The sequence below is a fragment of the Felis catus genome, chromosome D2 (genome assembly GCF_018350175.1).
Source record: "Felis catus isolate Fca126 chromosome D2, F.catus_Fca126_mat1.0, whole genome shotgun sequence".
In the NCBI taxonomy this organism is placed as follows: Eukaryota; Metazoa; Chordata; class Mammalia; order Carnivora; family Felidae; genus Felis; species Felis catus.
The window spans coordinates 20,496,592-20,517,054 of NC_058378.1; the positions used below are offsets into that span (position 1 = coordinate 20,496,592).

Consider the following 20,463-nt stretch of genomic DNA (forward strand, 5'->3'; position numbering starts at 1 on the left):
ATTGAAACTGAATCCTAAGAGTTTTGCTGTTTCTTACATACATTCTTAATTGTACCTCAAATATCTTCAGAATTTCTAGTTTTTAAATTTCTTCTCTTAGTAGGCCAAAAATAAAACAAAGAAATCGTGCATGTGGTATGATGTGGTCAAGTCTTCATTTACAGGACTTTCCTTGTCTAATGTGTGTGAACCCTTAAATGCATAGTTGCTTTTGGTAATGATAGCCAGCATGTATGTTAGGATTGTTCATGAATAGTCCCAGCTGTTGTAAAAAAGAACAGTCTGCCCTGGCCACAGATAAGAGTACTTTGGGTTTAGACCACAGGCCGTACCATGGGGACCTGCCATGTACACTGTGAACATCAGTATTCCTTGGAGAGAGAATGACAATTAGTCACATCTGGCTCCTCGAAATTCTTGCATAACTTGCTGTTATCTCAGTACAGTCTCCTGGGAAGGCTTTATCTTGGCACATGCCTGCATCCCCACTGCAACATTCCCTCCTTCATTAGACTGACCACTGCGATTCCTGTTCCATTTCAGAGGGCCAGCATTCAATTGGGCTCTCCTTCTCATCCTGGGTACTGGGTTATTGTTTTTGTCCTGTCTTATGTCTTGGGTTTTGTTCCCACTGTCACAAGTGTCCTCCGTCTCTAGCACCCTTGCAGTAACCTAGCACTGTAGAAGCTTTCTGTACAATTGTTACATACAAATCATTCAGACTATCCCAGATTTCCTCCTGGCATTTAAGTTTCCTTTTCTCCCTCTTCCCAGAATCCTTGTCCTTATCTCTGGAGTATAAAGTTCAGATGCCAAAAGACTTCAGAAACTAATTGAGTTAGGCTTTGTGTTTGTAGCTTTCTTTTTCCACGCTCCATGTTCCAGAGCTAGATTTCTCTTGTGCTTTGGATTTTTCCTCTCCTCTTTCTGCCTGAACAGCAAATCTGCAGTTATGCTTGGAGTTTAGTTTATAGTGCATAAGATAAAGTGGTTTGTAAGATAAGGTAGTTTACTCTTTCCTAATTCTCACACTTCTTAAATCCATCTGTTCTTGATTATTTCACCTATTATGCCTTGATTTTGCTTTATACTTTGTTTGCATTTTGTTCTCCTCTGAAATTGTTTCTAGAGTCCATAATTGTTTCTAAGTCCATAAAACTTGTTTCTAACTACATAAAAGCTTTGATAAGGCACATAGGAATCTTAAACAGAGAAGAGACATATGCCAGTTTACCTCTTCCTTCTCTCTTGCCTTATTTCCTCCTAAACTTAAAACAACAGAGAACAATTAGAAGAGTGTATTGTCACTGTATTTTGAATGCTTTTATTGATGATTATATTGGAGATATAGGCATTCCATCAGTAAAAGTTCTTGTGTATCTTATAACTAGCTGTGAATTTTCTCTGGCTAAAAGCTCTTTTCTACCTACTTGGTAAAGGCTCCATAGGCTCCATCTTGGCATGTGGACACACTCTTTCATTTAGCAAGAACCTGCCTAAAATTGTCATTACTATAGTGTGAAGGCACTCCTCCCTAGTCATTGCCAAATAGTTGAACTGAGAATTGTCTTCAGGAACTAGTTATACTTTCTATTGTTTGATTTGTTCATGTCACGTATGCCACTATCATGTCAAGAATACTTCCTCTGGAGTGCCTGGGTGGCACAGTTGGTTAATCATCCCACTCTTGATTTCGGCTCAGGTCATGATCTCATGGTTTGTGAGTTTGAGCCCCACATCTGGCTCTGCACTGATAGTGCTGAACCTGCTTGGGATTCTCTCTCTCCCCCTCTCTCTCTGCCCCTCCCCTGCTTGACCTCTTTCTCTCTCAAAAATAAATAAATAAACAAACATTAAAGAAAAAAGAATACAGTTCCTCTGTTGAGCATTAAGTTTCATTCGGCCATATGGAATTTTGAATAGGAAGTTATCCTGAGGCATCATGGCATGTAAACTGATTGTGGGTATCAATGGAAACATATTTTTCTCATGAAAACTAGGTTTTTATTTTGAAACACATTTGCTTTTGCACTTCTCTCTCTTTTCATTCCCCTTCTCTTCTAATTGACTAGGAAGGAGATTGATTTTTTCTGTTTTAAAATAAGGCAAATACGGATGATTTTATGCCTTATTCTAAAGCAGCACAGTAAGTTTGGGGAATGCCTGCAACAGGTAGATTTGTTTTTTTCTTGATCCCAGTTGTAATATCTGATGTGTTATAGGTGCTTGCCACTATTTTCCCTTCAATACTTAAAGCTTCAGTTCTTCCACCTACTCTTCAAATATACTCCTTTTTATTCTCAGTTTATTAGAATTCTTGTCAAAGAGCATTCCTTGAAAGAATCTGGAGTCTGTATTACTGGCTTGAAAATTAAAGTGTGTTGACTTCCTGTCATTCTGTTTCATTCCTTTAAAATAATTTCTAGTCAGATTTAATGAGTCAGTTCAGGTTTTCTCTATCTGTTGATAAAGTATATCTTCACTGAAAAATGTGATATTGGTATGTTATTTGACCTGTTATAACATTTTTTTAAAGGAAAGTCTGTTTCTCAAGAGGTTAGAAGGAAAATTTTATTTCACAGAAAAATGTGGGTTGTGGCCCCATGATTATGAGTCAAATTCACTTTTGCTGATCAGCAGTGATTTGCCAGCTTAAAGGAAAAGTGATCAAAGTAGCATGTGGATTGGGTGGTATCTAATTTTGAACTGTGACAAGGCTCAGATAGAGTTTGAAGTAGACTCCCATCTCCATAGAGGGTTTTCACTGCATTTGTTTGGTGCCTACAAGCACATTATTCATGAAATTTCAGTGGAGTGAACACCAAATTTCACCTATATCGATGCAGAATTAATTGCATTCTTAGAGTGTGAAAAACAAGAGGAAAGTCCCAGCTGCCACTCTGAAGCCGGTCATGGATCACGGAGATCACTATTTCACACATTTGTGTTTACTGCCAGTTTAAGTAAACTATAGTTTACTTAATAGTTTAAGGCTCTTGGAAACATTAACATTATGATGTCTTGGGTAAGCTGCTTATCATGAAATACCAAAAACTTGGAGAACAAAGTTGTTTATGAAGTTATTGAAGAATGTTATAGTACTGCTTTACACTGAAGACATTTATATTTATTTGGAAGTATAATGATGTTCTGACCAAACTCCCTCATTGAAGAAACTCTACTCCAGAGATTCAGTGACTTTTCCAAGGTAACAGACCTTGTTTATGACTTACAGTTCAGAATTTATTATCATAATTATGGACTTTATTTCCCCCCACAATGTAACCTTTTACTTTTGCAGAGTCAGTCATTAAAACTTTTAATACATCCTGCATGATATCTGCTGGCTTTTCCCTATGTAATCCAAGTCAATCAGTACCCTTGAGATGTCCAGGGCTTTTTTAGAGTTTTGGTTTATATTTGCTGTTTGATAAAATCCATACCCTACAGTCACAGTCTTCCTTATAGGAAAAAAAAAATTGACCCATTACTGCTTTAGAACTACTTGCTAGTTGTGGATATATTCCCAGTATTGTGGGGAATTTTGGAGCAAGGTGGAGATACCTCTCTGCCTTTCAACACTGACAACTCCTGATGGTGTTGATGGATCCAGTCCCAGCCAATGCCCTCCTTTTTAGACAGTTTTAAAGGCTAAGGCTTCTTAGAAAGAACTTGAAATAAAACTGAAGAGGTCTCCCAGCCAAAAGAAAGTGAATTCTGGGGCACCTGGGTGGCTCAGTCTGTTAAGCATCTGACTTTGGCTCAGGTCATGATCTCATGGCTGATGGATTTGAGCCCCACATCTGGCTCTGTGCTGACAGCTCAGAGTCTGGAGCCTGCTTTGGATTCTGTGTCTTCCTCTATCTGCTTCTCCCCTGCTCATGCTCGCTCGCTCTCTCTCTCTCTGTCTCTCTTGAAAATAAACATTAAAAAAAAAAAGGAAAGTGAATTCTGTCTACTCTTCTCTTATGGATTTGAGGCTAGTTTGATATACATGCATAAAATGTACTAAAGCCATCTTGATTTCAGGCCATGATATGGAACTTTTCTTCATAAACAAATGACTGTAATATGATCTTTTATTTTGGGTGTTGTGGGTGGGAGGAGTCAGGTTAGTTAAACAAGGGATTTTCTGTTGTTTTCTCTCTTCAAGAGAACATGCTGAGAAATGAAAGCATTGCATTGAATTTTGGGTGTTGAATCTTTTCTCAACCGTACTCAATCATGGAGACAAGAAAGTAGCTACAAACAAATCATTGGTGAAACAGTGATGGCTTAAATCTATCATATGTCAACAACTCATTACTTTCTTTTTTTTCTTAATTTTTTAAAAATGTTTATTGATTTTTGAAAGAGAGAGAGAGTGGGGCAGAGAGAAGGAGTCACAGAATCTGAAGCAGGCTCCAGGCTTCAAGCTGTCAGCACAGAGCCCCACGTGGGGCTTGAACTCATGGAGTGTAAGATCATGACCTGAGCTGAAGTCGGACACTTAACCGACTGAGCCACCCAGGCGCCCCTCATTACTTTCTGTAGCATTATAACTACAATGAAAATGGCTGACATGAGTCTTTTCTATAGATTTTGCTCTGGGACAGGAATGAAAGGGAAAGGAAGTTTAAACTTGAGGAAAGAAAGAAAAGGCAATAAAAATTTCACGGATGTTTCCAGGAATGGGAATGATTCCAAGGATGGGAAACCAGAGAGTACAACCAGAGTACCAAGAGATAATCTTTTAAAACCATTACTAAACTTCACTTAAGTTCATATAACATCCCAACTCTTTTAAATATTTATCTTTACTGAAAATATGGTTTTTAGCATGTATTCTTATAAGAACAATTGTTGCCTTATCAACTCCTTATGAATTTCCACATGGAAGTCATAGAAACCTTTTTGCTCAAAGGTTTACCTCTTTTGCAGTATGCACATGTAAAATACCCATTTTATACCCATCTTCATACAGCTTCATACAACCTATTGAAGGTTGGACCACCCTCTGGTCTTCCTCCCTTCCATAGGGTTACACCACAGATTTGGGAACAAATTGATGGGACAGGAATCTAAAACCCCAAAATCTGGAAGGACATCTGACAGTTCTCTATATTTTTATAGAGGTACTGAGATCAGGATATTTGAAGTCAAAACTGTCTGGGGAAGTGCAGGACATATGATCACCTTAGATATGAAGTTTAGGTTCTTCCTATCGATTTCCATCTCCTTCCTCTGTATAGGTAGCCATTTCCAAAAAATAGGGGCACCTTCAGTCCATTCACCTACTGTTTACTTACAATCTACTACTTGGCTGTAATCATGGAAGTTATAAAACCAATTAAGACAATCCTTGTGTTTAGAGCACTTGAGGGTTGATTATAAAGCAATGAATATTATTTTTAGAGCAAATATGTTAAAATTTTCATGCCCAAATTGGTGGTGTCCTTCAAAGTAATTATTTTGAGGGAGGGGAAGACTATACATTTATTCCCTATTACTGTACCATCTTTCAACAATCTTTATAGCTGGGCTTTTCTTTACTTTTATATTTATTAATATAGTTAATTCTTTGGCTTTTCTCCATCAAGTATTTCCAGAATGGGTCTTAATAAAACCTCAGTCCCATGTAGGACACGTTTAAACTATGAAATGGAACATTCATTGAATGTGGAGAACTGGATTTCAGGATTTAAAATAAGCATGTTAAGTTCAGCTTGGAATCAGAGTTCACATTCTATAGATATCTTTTGAGCAAGGACAAAGGAGGGAATGAAGAAGACACTATTTTTGGTTCATTAGCAGTATAAACCAGAATTTTGTCATATTTATTTTTCTCTACACTTATGAGACTTGATTATTTAAAGAACCATTTTCCAAACAAGTGCTAATTTGGGTCCTGGATACGATTTGATGTTACATGTTGGTGACTGTGTTGTGTGTGTAGCTCTGTGTCCATTGATAATTTATATTTTTGGTCAGTAGATGGTGCTCTTTCACTTTGAAATAAAATGTATTTTCTATTGAGGCTTTTGCTTTTTATTTTGCTTATTGTTTTGTTCATACAGAGATGGTAGAAATAAATTGGATCTGAGTCTCCTTGTCCACCTGGAGATGCATAGGAATTTTAATGTGATTATCCAATGTGTAAAGTAATAGATTTTCAGATTAGCATACCACTCAATACTTAACTGTTAATTTGTTAGTAAGAAAATATGTTTTCCCCTGTAGAACCATTTTATGTTATATATACTTGCCTGATACATAAGACACTACAATTATATCTTTTATGTGGTTTCATCTGCTGTGTCCTGTATTTGATTGAAGAATGACTTGGGAAACAAACAAAATGCCAATTACTGGATCCTGGAGACCCAGGAACATATATTTTAGCAAGTGCTACAATTCAGTGTGGTCAGGTATGTTTTGAGAAGTGCCAGATTCTAATCCCCCAGAAGTAAGCATTTTCAATAGAGAATAACATCAGAGTCAGCATACAGTAATTGAAACCAAAGTCAAAGATAGCTGAGATCAAAATTTTGAATGTAGACTGCTCGGAATATAAATATTGCCTACAGGAGTTATAATGCATATAATAAAAATTATTGAAGAAAATGCTTTTTTTTTTTTTTACATTACTATGGTAAAGTTGGTGATAATCCTACAGAGAACAAGTGGTTTCTGTTAGAATGCACCAAAGAGCAAGCAATGTGGACACAATGCCATACCACCTTGAGTTTGTTGGACATCGATTTTGCCCTACTTTTAGGACCCTTGCCTTATAATACTTGATACTTTAAACAAATTGTAAGGTCTTTCATCTTCACAGTGTCCCTGTTACATGGCAAGTGTCAGAGGAAGGATTAAAGAACGGGTTAAGGAAAAGAGTCTAAGACCAAGGGCAGCTCCCAGGAGACAGTCTGGGGGGGGGTTGGTGGGGGGCTAGAGGTGATGGCATTGACTCAAAATACAGTTGCTGGAATGTCTCCCCAGGAAGCCAGATGCATTCCTTAATTCTGAAGCTTGGTGGTGCACTGTTGTTGACTATGATTGTTCTGTCCTGGTCCTAAGAGCCAGTAGCTTTAGGACAGGGTTTCCTCCCTCCTTCCCATCTCTCCCATCTCTCCCATCTCTCCCATCTCTCCCATCTCTCCCATCTCTCCCATCTCTCCCATCTCTCCCATCTCTCCCATCTCTCCCATCTCTCCCATCTCTCCTTTCCTTCCTTCCTTCCTTCCTTCCTTCCTTCCTTCCTTCCTTCCTTCCTTCCTTCCTTCCGTCCACCCATGCATCCATCCTTCAGTTGCTCATTTTGACCTTGTTAATGTGACATGCTCATCATGGCATTGATTTTCAGATGGACTGCTGGTTGAGTATGGGTCAGTCATGATACCAGGGAAGTACATGTACTTTGATAAAATTCCCACCAGGTGATTCTCTTTTCTTATCCTAGAGAATTGATGGTTTGGAATTCTCAGCTAATATTTCCTGACCCTGTTGTTGATCTGAGGTGTAGTTCAGTGTAGGATGGACTCCACAGAGAAGGTGGCGTGTTATAGGCAGTCAGTAAGATTGACATCACTAATGATGGTGATGATGATGCTCTGTTATCCAGCTTTATTGCTTTCATGATATCACTTTATCATAAGGCTAGTGGTATGGAACTTCTGGCTTACCTCAAAATGGTCTTGGTCTCTGTCAGGCTACCCATGGGGTAATAGAGCACCCTATTATGGCAGAGACTTAGAAAGAGAGAAGAAACACGTCCTCACCGGAGAGTTTTAGCTGTGATGTTTCCCTTCTTCTGAAGATTCTAGCTTGGCCAGCTGTCTCATCTCCTCAAAGCTTTTACTCAGACCTCACTTTCTGAATCAGGCCTAATGCACTGACCCCTTCCCACAGCTGGTCCTCCTCATGCTTTTGTCTTGTTCTCCTCTTCATAACAGTTATGTTATAATACACTAGATAATTTGTTTATTTGATTCAGTTTTGTCTCCCTGTACAAGACTGTCAGCTCCATGTGGACAAAGGTCTTTTTCTTCACTAATATATCCCTTGGGCCCTAGAATCGTGCCTGGTACAGGAAATACTTGCTGAATGAATTAATGCTTTCCTTTATAACATTCTGTGGCTGTAATAAATAACACATATAGTATATATTAGCCATTTAACACTAATTCTGAATAAATATTAAATATTACTGAATGAAGATTATGTTTTATTCTGTTAACCTTGACCTGTAAAGATACCTTCTGAATTAGGTTAGCACATGGTTTAAAGTCTGGATGCAGAGTTGGAAGACATGAGATTATAATGAATGAGCCTATTGGTGGTTTTCTAGAGCAAGTTACTAACCTGCTCCATGCCTTAGTTTCCTCTGGAAATAACCTCACAGAACTGTGATTAAATTAGCTTATGGATTAAATGAGCTCATGCATCTAAAGCCCTAGATAAGGGCTTGGAGTATAGCAAGAATGTAGTCATAAATTGAATTTATAGATTCTTGTTTAAAAAAAATTATATGATAAACTTACTTTGCAGGTAAGTGATTTGGCCAGTTGTCAGAAGGAAAAGACCACACATATAAATGTACAACTTGGGGATTTTCCATATTCCTGTCTTAATTGCAGTGTTAACACACCTAGAATGAATCAAATATTTAATTTCTTATGGAATCTATTTTCTTATATTGTAACATCAATTTTAAAACAAAGAGTTTTAGGGGTTTCACATGAGCCCTTTTTTGATTTCTTATAGATCCCCATATTAAGGTTTCTGGAAAGAAAGAAGATGTTAAGGAGGCCAAGGAAATGATCATGTCTGTCTTAGACACAAAAGTAAGTGAATGTTAAGGACACTCAGATGTCAGAACCTTGTCTCTGCAAGGGCTACTTCATGCTGTTATGAAAAGAACCATTTGGAGAAGAAAAACCAGGAGAAAGTAATGGTGGGTTTTAAAATAAGCATGTGTGTTTCTACAATGGATGTAAAATTCTGTTTAAAATTTGAATGGGTTCTGTCATGCTGGGTAATTGAGTGATATTTTCAGAAATCAACACTGACCCTGATTAGTGTGGGGCAAATAATGAAGTTTAGAAGAATTAGCATATTGCCTTTATGATGCCAGAATGATCTTCTATATAATTGTGCGTGATGGCATGAAACCTGACAGTTTCTTTTGTAAGTTCTTTCTCTGCATGTATAGGTATAGAGAGATAATAGGGAAATTTAGATGTGTAAAAATATACACTCCCTTGTGAGAATTTATTCTAGTAAATATTTCTAAATCACTTAGTATATGTCAGGCACTTTGCTGAGCATTTTACAAATACTAATTTGTTTAATGCTTATAACTAACTCAGCACAGAGATATTAGGGAATTTTCCCAGAATCTGTAGCTAATAAATGGAGAAGTGGGATTTAAATCCAGGCTGTCTGGTTCTTAACCACTGTGTTTTGCGACCTGATATTCCATTGAAATAGTTTCTGATCTCTTCCTTTTTTTTTTTTTTTTCCTTTTCTTGTTCTTTTAATTTTTGGAATTATTCACCTTCTAATTATTAAATATTCTAATTTTTTTCCCAAAAAAGAATGTATGTTCCCTGTATTTAAAATGCTAAACTAAAAGAAGAACAAAGTTTAAAGACCAAAGTATTTAATGGATATGTTTAAAATTTAAGAATTAAGATGTAAAAACTATTGATATTTTTAATGTCTTATTTTGACTTTTTAATTTTACTTTAAAAACTGAAGGACTGAAGAATTTCGATATTAGTCTTATAAATGAGAAAATATTTCATGTGTTTATAATTGTACAATACTGAATTTCCCAAAATTAAATACATAGATTCTAACATGACCACAGTTATTCATTATGTCTTAGAATTTTACATTTTGCTTTATTATAACTAATCTTACACTTTGTACTGGTTTATGTAAGCCGTGTTACTGCTAGAGAGCTGTGCTTTGTTTTCCTTTCCTCACTCTTCTTCCTACCAGCAAGAATAGTAGATCTGCTCTGTAGTTTGGCCTATAGTAATGGACTGGTTGTGAAAACAATGCTTACAAATACCTTTTTAGTTTTGAGTTTTATTTTTATTGTTTTCTGTCACAGTTCAACATTCCTACTAACATACATATATTCAGTCTTGCAGTTGTTTTCATCTGTTTTTAGTTATTTGAATTAAATGTTTCATGAATAATGTCTGTTAAAGAAAAAAATGAGATGAGTAATTTATTTGTAACTCTGCCTGACTTTATTTAAATGATATTTTCCAAACAAATATCTTGTATAGCCAAAGAGAAATGATAGAAATTGCACACTTATAGATTAATATGATTCCAAAAAATCTGTAAGATTTCCCACCAGGTCGCTTGTTTTTAGTACTGTCCCCTTGGATAAAATGTGTTTTAAGGAGTTGTTCCTTCCTTTTGCATGCATCAAGAAATAATACATTATTTCCATGTAGAGCAATCGAGTCACTTTGAAGATGGATGTTTCACATACAGAACATTCTCATGTAATCGGCAAAGGTGGCAACAATATTAAAAAAGTGATGGAAGAAACAGGATGTCACATCCACTTTCCAGATTCCAACAGGAATAACCAAGCAGAAAAAAGCAACCAGGTGCTTTGTCTTTTCACATGAACTGTTATGGGACAGATTAAAGCTTTGATTTTCCATATGCATATCTTTTTTGGGAGATGAAAGCAAAAAAATAATCATGGAGATACCATATTGATTTTACTAATATGTGACTATACAGAAATGAATGAATAAGCAAACACCAGAATCAGACCTTTAAATGCAGAGAACAAACTGATGCTTCCTAGAGGAGAGGGAGGATTGGGCAAAATGGGTGAAGGGGAGTGGGAGTTACAGGCTTCCAGTTATGGAATGAGTAAGTCATGGAAATAAAAGGCACAGCATAGAGAATATAGCCAGTGGTGTTGTAATAGCAACATATGATGATAGATGGTAGCTATGGTGAGCATAGCATAGTGTATAAGCTTGTCAAATCACTGATGTTGTACACCTGAAACTAATGTAACATTGTGTGTCAACTATACAAAAAAATAAAAATAAATAAGAATGTATGACTCTTTCCCAGGAGATTGAAGGTGCTCTACTTTTTTAAAGAGATGAATTATAGGTAGGCCATAAAGTGCTTATCTCTGGTTGGTAGAAGAGAGGGGAGCAACATAAATGCGATGGCAATATAAAACGAAGCCCCTAAGGAAAGGCCCAGGGAGCATTACATTAGGAAAGGACCTACAGCCTTGCCTGGTCCAAGAACCTGTTCAGTGTGGGGATTCTGTTGGTAGCATCATACCCGTGGTTCTCCAGGGTACACCAGATCACCTGCTCAGAGGCCACGCACGAGTGCCCGACTTCCTCACGTTGGTGGAATTATGTTTCTCTTTAGTTTATACACGTTTTTTCTAGTTCTTGTATTTGGAAACAAATGAAACTTACCTGTCCATACAAAGCACTTTCAGTACTTGAAGAACAGATAGCATTATTTGTGTTATTTGGAAGTTTTCTCTCTAATCACAATACTAGAAACTGTCAGCCTCAAAGATGAATAGGGTAGTCTTTTCTCTGTGAGGACTAATGGTGATGGTGACACACACATAAGGAAGATAGATAGAAAGCAAGGGCAGTATTCAAAACATTTGACAATTGGTATGGCACGGGGCATGGTCCATTAGGAGCAGTGTCCTGGAGCTCTACACCCTTACTCTCTTGCCAAGATTAATTCTTTTTTTGTTTTTTTTGTTTTTTATTTTTTTTAATGTTTATTTCTGAGAGAGAGAGACAGAGCACAAACGGAGGAGGGCAGAGAGAGAGGGAGACACAGATTCCGAAGCAGGTTCCGGGCTCTCAGCTGTCAGCACAAAGCCTGATGTGGGGCTTGAACTCACGAGCCATGAGATAATGAGATATGACCTGAGCTGAAGTTGAACGCTTAACTGACTGAGCCACCCAGGCGCCCCCAAGATTAATTTTTTACTTGATGGATCGTGGGAAAGTTCAGGGGATCCCAGGAGAGAGCTGGAGGTGGTGTTGAAGCAATAGTTTTTTTTAACCAGTTAGCATGAAGTGGTTCAATATTTTGAGTACCTACTGCAGCAATATCATTGTATATTAATATATTGTACAGAGTTGATATACAGTATGCAGAGTTTAAACAAAAGGTAGAAAATGCAGTAAACGAGAAATGAGAAGGGGAGCAGGATGGCATTATGGGGACTGTGAGGCTTACATAAGTCTGGGGGTTGATGTAAATCAGTTGACACAAATCAGCTGAGGAGCTTGTTAAAATGCAAATTGTGATTAAGCAGGTCTGGGTTGGTGCTTGAGACCCTTCATTTTTAACAAGCTCCTAGATAACACTTTGGATGACACTTGGAGTGGCAAGGGTGTAGATAGCTGGAAAAGCAGATGTGGGCTCAAAATAAATCTACTGTATTTTCTTATTTTTGCAGGTATCTATAGCAGGACAACCAGCAGGAGTAGAATCTGCCCGAGTTAGAATTCGGGTAACTATTTATTACTTTAATACTCTAAATCAGTATCAGCAGTGTTTGCATCATAAGGCAATAAAAATATCTTAGTGTATCAATTTATAACCAAATCATATGTTCAATAGGTAGGAAATAGTGACAGAAGTTGTTTTAATGTGTTGAAGATGTTTCTTAGTGATGTTCCATTTTGTACCTGACTCCGTTTCTCTGATGATTTTGAGATGATCAGAAAGAGGCCCGAGGAAGAATACCACAGGCAGTTTAGGTTACAAACTCTCTGGTTTCACAGACTCCTTTTATTCGAGAAACTACCTAGTTTGCTCAAGCTTATATCTGTAATAAAAGCAATTTATGTTTTAGAATTCCATCCTCAGAAAAAAAAGAACAAGTTATGCATATCTCTAAGCATGCAGTGACTCAGCTGTCTGCCTCGGGCTCTAATACTTTCATTTAGGAGCTGCTTCCTTTGGTGCTGATGTTTGAGTTACCAATCGCTGGGATTCTTCAGCCAGTTCCCGATCCTAACTCCCCCTCGATTCAGCACATATCACAAACATACAACATTTCAGTGTCATTTAAACAGCGTTCCCGAATGTATGGTGCTACTGTGATAGTACGAGGGTCTCAGAATAACACCAGCGCTGTGAAGGTAAGTAATTGAGATAATTATGAACATTGTAAGTGTACAAATTATGCAAGTTTTACTTTCAGAGGATTTTAGACTAATCCGTTTTCTAGAATTTTTCCTTGTGTTGCATTATGGGTTATAGAATTCTTTGAAATTCTCTGTAGCAATTAGAAGTACACTAGAATCTTTCCTTGTATATGGACAGTCATTTTATAGGATTATTTCCCACCCTTTTCTCCTAGGAAGGAACTGCTATGCTGTTGGAACATCTCGCTGGGAGCTTGGCATCAGCTATTCCTGTGAGCACACAACTAGATATTGCAGCTCAACATCATCTCTTTATGATGGGTCGAAATGGAAGCAACATCAAACATATCATGCAAAGAACAGGTGCTCAGATCCACTTTCCTGACCCCAGTAACCCACAAAAGAAATCCACCGTCTACCTCCAGGGCACCATTGAGTCTGTCTGTCTTGCAAGGCAATATCTCATGGTAGGTTTATTGATATTAGTGTTACTATTTTATTTTACTTCGTTTACTTCTTTGAGTACAGTATATGTTGGCGCATATACCATACTACTGGTATTTATGGAAACATTTGGAAGCCTTGTCAGATAAGGAAGTTTCTTGGTAAAAGGAAATAAAATAAGAGTAAAGTATGTAGTACCTCACAAGCTTAATTTCATTGCATAGGTGAGTAATTTATTTGCTGTATTTTTTTTAATTTAAACTAAACACAAAAGAGGATACAGTGAAATAATGGGCTGTATTTTGTAGGAGGTGATTATTTTCATCTGACATGTAGTATTAGTTTGCATTTGACAAAAAAAGTCTTCTGTTTAAACAGAAAAGTAAAAATAACTTTTTACCCTCAAAGACATAAATTTTAGTGGCCTGAAACATTTTAAAATTTCAAAAATCTCTGATACAATTTAAAAAATGGAATTTAAGCCTTGAATTTGAGTCTTAACGCATTGAAGAGAATAGCAATTATATAATTTGATACTGGTTCCGATTTAAAATTTGCTATATTTCTGTCCTTCCTATATTCATTTAAAAACACAGTGTGTAGGTTGATACATAGTAACAAAGTGGATTGACACAATGTGGACTCATAAATATTCTTATTAAAAACACCATTTTATTCTGTTCAAGAACTTGATCTATAATGGCATTTGAATCAGTAACCTTCGGGTGTGATCTTTGCTATTGTTAACTCACAGAATTTGTTTTTGAGAAACTTTCAGAAAATCCAAATTTTTATTGTTGATTCCATTCCTCTGACAGATAAGAACTTGTTACAGTCATTAAGCATACATAATTATTTTGTTTTGAATGATTTTTTTTAGCCAAGCTTAGTTTACCAGACTACTTTTAAAATATCACTAGTTAGGTAGCATATTTGTATCCAAAATTATTATGATTACTTTTCATAATTTTCTGTTTTTCTGATTTTTAAGTTTTTGAAGTATTATTTTAAGTGAACTTTTTCAGGCATTCTATGCAGTTAGGAGTTCATATTCATGCTTTGACCGTACCTGCCAAAAATACAAGCGTGCAATGAGATATATTATTGTACAATATTGAAAGAAGTGAGGAAGACAGGAGTAAATTAAAAGGCTTTTAATCTATATTTTAAATCCAAAAATCACTTTTATCCACAAGGAAAATGAAGCACAGTAATTTCACTTTAATTCCAGTGTATTTGGCTGTTATTTCTCCTGATACTTATATACAGAACCCAACTAGTACTAGGCAGGCTAGTACTGAGCATCCTGTGAATCAGTAAAAGTATGGGATGTGGTTCCTATATGTAGTAGATTCGGGGCCAGGAAGAAAGCATCAGAGAAAGAAACAAGTGCTAACCTGTGCAGTGCTAAAAAGTGAGAAGGCTAAAAGAAGGAACAGTAGTAGCAGTTTATCTCAGGAAGGAGATAAGGTTGGAGCTGCAGCAGAAGAGAGGTAGGACTTTGGTTGGTGAAGAAGCCTTTTGGTGAGTTGAGACCAAAGTACAGTATCTGTTTGAACAGTGGTCAAGAGGCCGGTCTAACCTGGGGAAGGGACAGATGTATAGACATACAGACCTGTGATTGCACAAGCAAAGGGCCAGATTGTGGACATCTATACTGATACATGTTTAGATTTCATTCAGAAGGCGATAAAAAATCACTACTGTAAGTCTTTGAGCAAAAGCACAAGATTCATACTCTTGATGTGGATGAGAATCTAATTTCTGGCATCTGTAACAAAACTGAAGTCAGAGAATGGAAGAGTTTTCCAAGGTGGAAAGTGAGTAAAAAAATTCAGAGCCAATAACAGAAAACTTCAGACATGTATAATGTTGTCTTTTAAAAAATAGTTTGTGCCCTCAGTATTATTTCCACACCAGTTTTCTAAGCTTTGTTAAAGTATGTAATTTAGCTTTAATACTTGGGTTTATTCTTTAAGCCCATAGAATATTGCATTATTTGTAGGCACGTTAAGTTATCAGATGTTTAAATGAGTAATGTTTTTACCTCTGACACTCTCTTTTGTGACATTTCGTAGGGTTGTCTTCCTCTTGTGTTGATGTTTGATATGAAGGAAGAAATTGAAGTGGACCCACAGTTCACTGCCCAGCTGATGGAACAGCTTGATGTCTTCATCAGCATTAAACCGAAGCCAAAACAGCCAAGCAAGGTGGGTTCAGAGTCCAGACCCAGAGCACCATGTTCCAGCTAGTTCTGTTTCCATATAAATGTTATTTGCATATACATGGAATTAAATATTCTATATTATATATATATCATTATATATTATACTTAGTTATTTAAATACATAAATTTGTACCATTCATTATTGATCATCATTTTATTTAAATATAGGTTGGTTTTGGAGTCCACATTGAATGACCATTATTTTTTACAAATATATGAGAAGAGAAAATACATTTTTATTAATTTGCAGTCTGGTAACTTTCAGCTTTGTTAAGTTATCAGAGAGTTAAATAAGGCTAAACATTGTGTTAAGTGTGCATGTGTATGTGTACATATCCAGTGCAATTCAAAAATATTTAGCTTATGTACTCTGTGAGCCACTCTGCTGGCCCTGGAGATTTAAAGAATAGGTGCCCGTCCTCTTTAAGAAAATAAAGTGATAATAACGATCAAAAGTAAATAATGAAGTATTCCCAGTTCAGCCTTCTTGGAACTTCTCCTCTAAGATCTTGCAGAATTTCAATAATTACATGTATAGTCAAAATTTAATAGGATAAACCTGATGATGTTAAATGCTAGTGAGAATGTGAGGGAAGAGGAATGTTCCTACATTAATGTTTGGTAAATTGGCACAGCCACTTTGAGGAACAATAGCGACTGTCAGATCACACTGAAAATATTGATAGCCTCGACCCCCCAGTATTTATGCCTAGTTATACACCCTGAAGAGACCTTTGTACCAGATGTCAGAAGACAAGAAGCAAGTTGCTTCTTTTAACATGTACTAATGAAATCATTTATGAAAATTTTTATTCTAGTAGTTAAAAACATAACAGTTATGCTTTCCATTTTTTAATTTTTGTTAATCTTGTTATGTGTATCATGGTGTATGTATAGTATGTATCATGGACAATTTTGTATATATGTAAATAACATGGCGTTCAGTGTCTAAAGAAAAACAATCATGCCTTCTTCAAAAGTAAACTTTAAAGGAAAAGATAGGATTTATTCTAAGTGAGCTTAATATAATGAGTTTAGAGTTAGAGAACAGGACATTAATTTTATGTATCTTGAAGCTTCATGCTTGACTAATTTGAGTTGACTGAAGTCACTGTAGATACCAGGACTAAAAGCTAAAGACAGAAGAGATTTTGTGCATATAAAGAGGGTCAAACGCACGAGAAATTCCTGGAGTTTAGTAAGAAATGAGCACAGATCAGGGGAAAATAGATTGTGAGAATTCTAAAGCCTTTTAGCATCCCAGGGCCATTTAATTCTTCCTAGCTGGCCCTGAAGCTGACTACTGCATTAACTGCTTTCTCAGTCACAAATTTTCTTTATTGCCCATTGGAGGCTCTCCCTCTTGAGTTCACACTTCCAATTTTCTAGATGAGTCCATTGAGAAAAAATATATTGTTTAGAAATTTATTTTACCATAAGCTTTGCCATAGATATCAGTGAGGAATAGTGGTACCTTAAGGTCTGTTAGTTAACTAGTAGGCTATAAATGTCAAATGTAAGTGACTGTTATTATGCAGTCTGTATGTAGTGACTAGTTTGATTTGTTTTGTAAAGATGAGATAAAGGGCAGAAAGCTTTAATGTAAAAAAAGGCAAGTGGACATAAAGAGAATGGGCTGTAGATGCGAACGACCTGAGGTCCAGTCTTCTCGCTGCCCCTCCAGCTAGGCTGTGCTTGTGGATAGGTCCCTTATCCTCACTAAATATGAATATTCATTCCCACCCAGAAGGTGTCTGCCAGGCATTAAGATGTATGTGCAGTTTCAATCACAGTGCCTGGCACACAGGGCATACCCAATAAAATGTCACTAACATTTTATGGTTTTACCAAAAGGAATAAACATAAGAAATAAGCGGTTAGAATTTTTAATTGATTTTAAAACAGCATTGATTCCCTGACTGGAATCCTTTTTACCATATTCGTTTCTCACCCACCTCCCAATACATTGTAGACTACTTGCATATCACCTTTTTCTTTCCCATTATGTGTTTTCATAGTCTGTGATTGTGAAAAGTGTTGAGCGAAATGCCTTAAATATGTATGAAGCAAGGAAATGTCTCCTCGGACTTGAAAGCAGTGGGGTTACCATAGCAACCAGTCCATCCCCAGCATCGTGCCCTGCCGGCCTGGCATGTCCCAGCCTGGACATCTTAGCTTCAGCAGGCCTTGGACTCACTGGACTAGGTATAAAATTTATTATTATAGCGCTTCTCAGTCACTGGGGGATTGCTTAGGCAGTTCCCTTTCTTTCTACCTTTTGGGGCTACATTTTAAAGGCTTTTTCTCTCATCAGGCTCTAAGATCAAGTGAAAAAGCAACAAAACTCACATCAATCCATTTTGGGTTTTTTTGTTAGAATATAGATTTTTGTTACTCAGATTCTTTTTATTTCGGCATAAATAATCGAGGTCTAACTGTTTCATTTTCAGTGGCTGTGTTTGTTCTTTTAAATTAAGAATGCCATTGAGAGTGAAGTGAGCAGGCTAACTATAATTTATGTGTTTGTTCTCTCTTGCATTTGCAATATTGCCATCCATCCCTAGAGGTAAAGATTATCCAGTGTGCTTTTCAAAAAGTAATTGCAGATCTGTATGAGGGGTAGGGAGAGGGGGAAGTGAAAGTGAGCAGAACCCCCACGCCCAGAGGTCAGAACTGCCTCATCCAGATGCAGAGGAAATCTAGCCTGCGGCCACCAAGAGGGGCAAATGGACTTGTATTTATATCTAAGGTGAAGAAGATGAAAAAGAAAAATAGAAGATGAAAGAGCATCACCCCCTCAGTGCCTTAGTTCTTTGAGAAAGTGAGGTGAGGCGTTTCATGGTTGTGATGATATGTACTGCCTCATTTATGGATTTCCATCTGACAGGCTAAAGTTCATTGCCATGTTGCAGTTGTGCTAGTTCACTACTTTCTTGCACATATTTCAGTAGCCTTAATATAAAAAGTGAATGTAATAACCCTAGAAAATCATTCTGCCTCACTCAGTGTTGATCTGAGACAGAAAAAATACTCTCAGCGTTCTGTAAACTTTTTTCCTAATGGTTATTTCATGCTTTTAAAATTATAATATGGTTATAACATAATTAAGATTCCAAGTAGCCCTGTCTAGACATCATTACAGTAAAGACAGACTTTTCCCCTTGGCCTCTAATCTCCCAAAGTTGTCCGTTCCACTGGAGACCTGGACAGTCATAATAACATATGCATGTGAATCAGGAAGTGGCAGGTGAGAGAATTTAGCAGGAACCAAGTTGTTCCTGCACTAGAGAGAAAAAAGTGAGCAAAGATTCAGTTACTCAGGTTTTTAAATGTTTTCATGTCTGTACCTATCCTGTAATACTTAATACTTTAAATATTCCTGGAAAATTGTATACAATTTCATATTTTACTTTAGAATATATTTTAAATGCCTGAAGGGAAATTTTCATTACTTAAATCAAACATTAAATCCTTTAAACAAGCAAGAAACAAAAAATTGTTTCTGAGGAAAGTTTCATACACATTGAGATGGAGTACCAGAGAGGTTGTTTTGACACATGAATGAAAACTGTTCCAAATGGCTCGGCCTATCCACAAATGGGCCAAATGAAGTTATTCTGCTGCAGGAGAACATTCCCCTGTTCTCTGCTAATTGCAGGTGGTTTGAAAAGAGTTAGTTTGGAAACCGAAAACAGTGAGTTATGCAGAGAAATAAAAATGAGCTTCCACTTGAACAGAATTTGGTTCATCCTGGCTAGTTGAGATGAATGCAGAGCAGCTGGCAGTGCTCAGGGACCCTGATCGTTTCCCTGGTTTGCACACACCTATCTCCCATTTTCTGACCAGCATATGTTTGTGGATAGTCTGAGTTCTGTGTCGGAGTTGTATCATGCAATATTTCACGTGGATGTTTGAAAGAAGGTAACCTGTTCTTTATATTTGGAAAATATCAGATTATATTTGTGCATTCCAACTGGCAATATTGGTGCCATCTGTATTTTCAAATCTTGAATTTATGCATATTGACTTTATATTCATTTATTGCAGGTCTTTTGGGGCCTACCACCTTATCTCTAAACACATCAACAACCCCAAACTCACTCTTGAATGCTCTTAATAGCTCAGTCAGTCCCTTGCAAAGTCCAAGTTCTGGCACCCCGAGTCCCACATTATGGGCACCCCCACTTGCTAACACTTCAAGTGCCACAGGTGAGTATAATTCAAATACAGTCAAAGGCATGCATTCTTAGGTATCAGTTTTTAAGTAAAATTCACTAATGGCTCTGTTTCCTTAGAGAAAAATTATGGTTCAAAGCATACTGCAGGTAAACACAAATTCCCCAGTGTGTAAATTAGTTAAAATGAAGCATGACAAAGCGGTGAGTTTTTCATAAAAGTGAAATACAGTCTTCAGACCTGACAAGCAGATCAGGAAGAAGAGTACGATGAGCAGGAAGCAGTGGCAAAGACACCAGAAGGTCACTGACCTGGTAATTAAGAAATGTAGGTTCCATTCGGACAGATGTGCTTGGTAGTCATATGGACATGCTAAATCTAGCTTGTTTCCTCATAAGTACTATGAAGAGCTTAGATTAAATTTTCTCTAAAGTCTTGTTCCAT

At 36.9% G+C, this 20,463-nt stretch overlaps 1 protein-coding gene across 4 annotated transcripts in view; it reads left to right on the forward strand.

Annotated features, from left to right (window-relative positions):
- The window catches only part of BICC1 (BicC family RNA binding protein 1), a 287,579-nt gene that overhangs the window by 239,509 nt on the left and 27,607 nt on the right, over window positions 1–20,463 (forward strand). For 3 of the 4 annotated variants that reach the window (XM_011287385.4, XM_019813130.3, XM_019813131.3), the window contains exons 4-11: window positions 8,746–8,825; window positions 10,458–10,616; window positions 12,479–12,532; window positions 12,972–13,166; window positions 13,388–13,639; window positions 15,695–15,826; window positions 17,862–18,048; window positions 19,891–20,052. In XM_011287385.4, the coding sequence (XP_011285687.2) occupies window positions 8,746–8,825; window positions 10,458–10,616; window positions 12,479–12,532; window positions 12,972–13,166; window positions 13,388–13,639; window positions 15,695–15,826; window positions 17,862–18,048; window positions 19,891–20,052 (1,221 nt within the window). Of the gene's footprint in view, window positions 1–8,745; window positions 8,936–10,457; window positions 10,617–12,478; window positions 12,533–12,971; window positions 13,167–13,387; window positions 13,640–15,694; window positions 15,827–17,861; window positions 18,049–19,890; window positions 20,053–20,463 lie in introns of those variants that run through there. The other variant, XM_019813132.2, reaches the window with a different exon arrangement.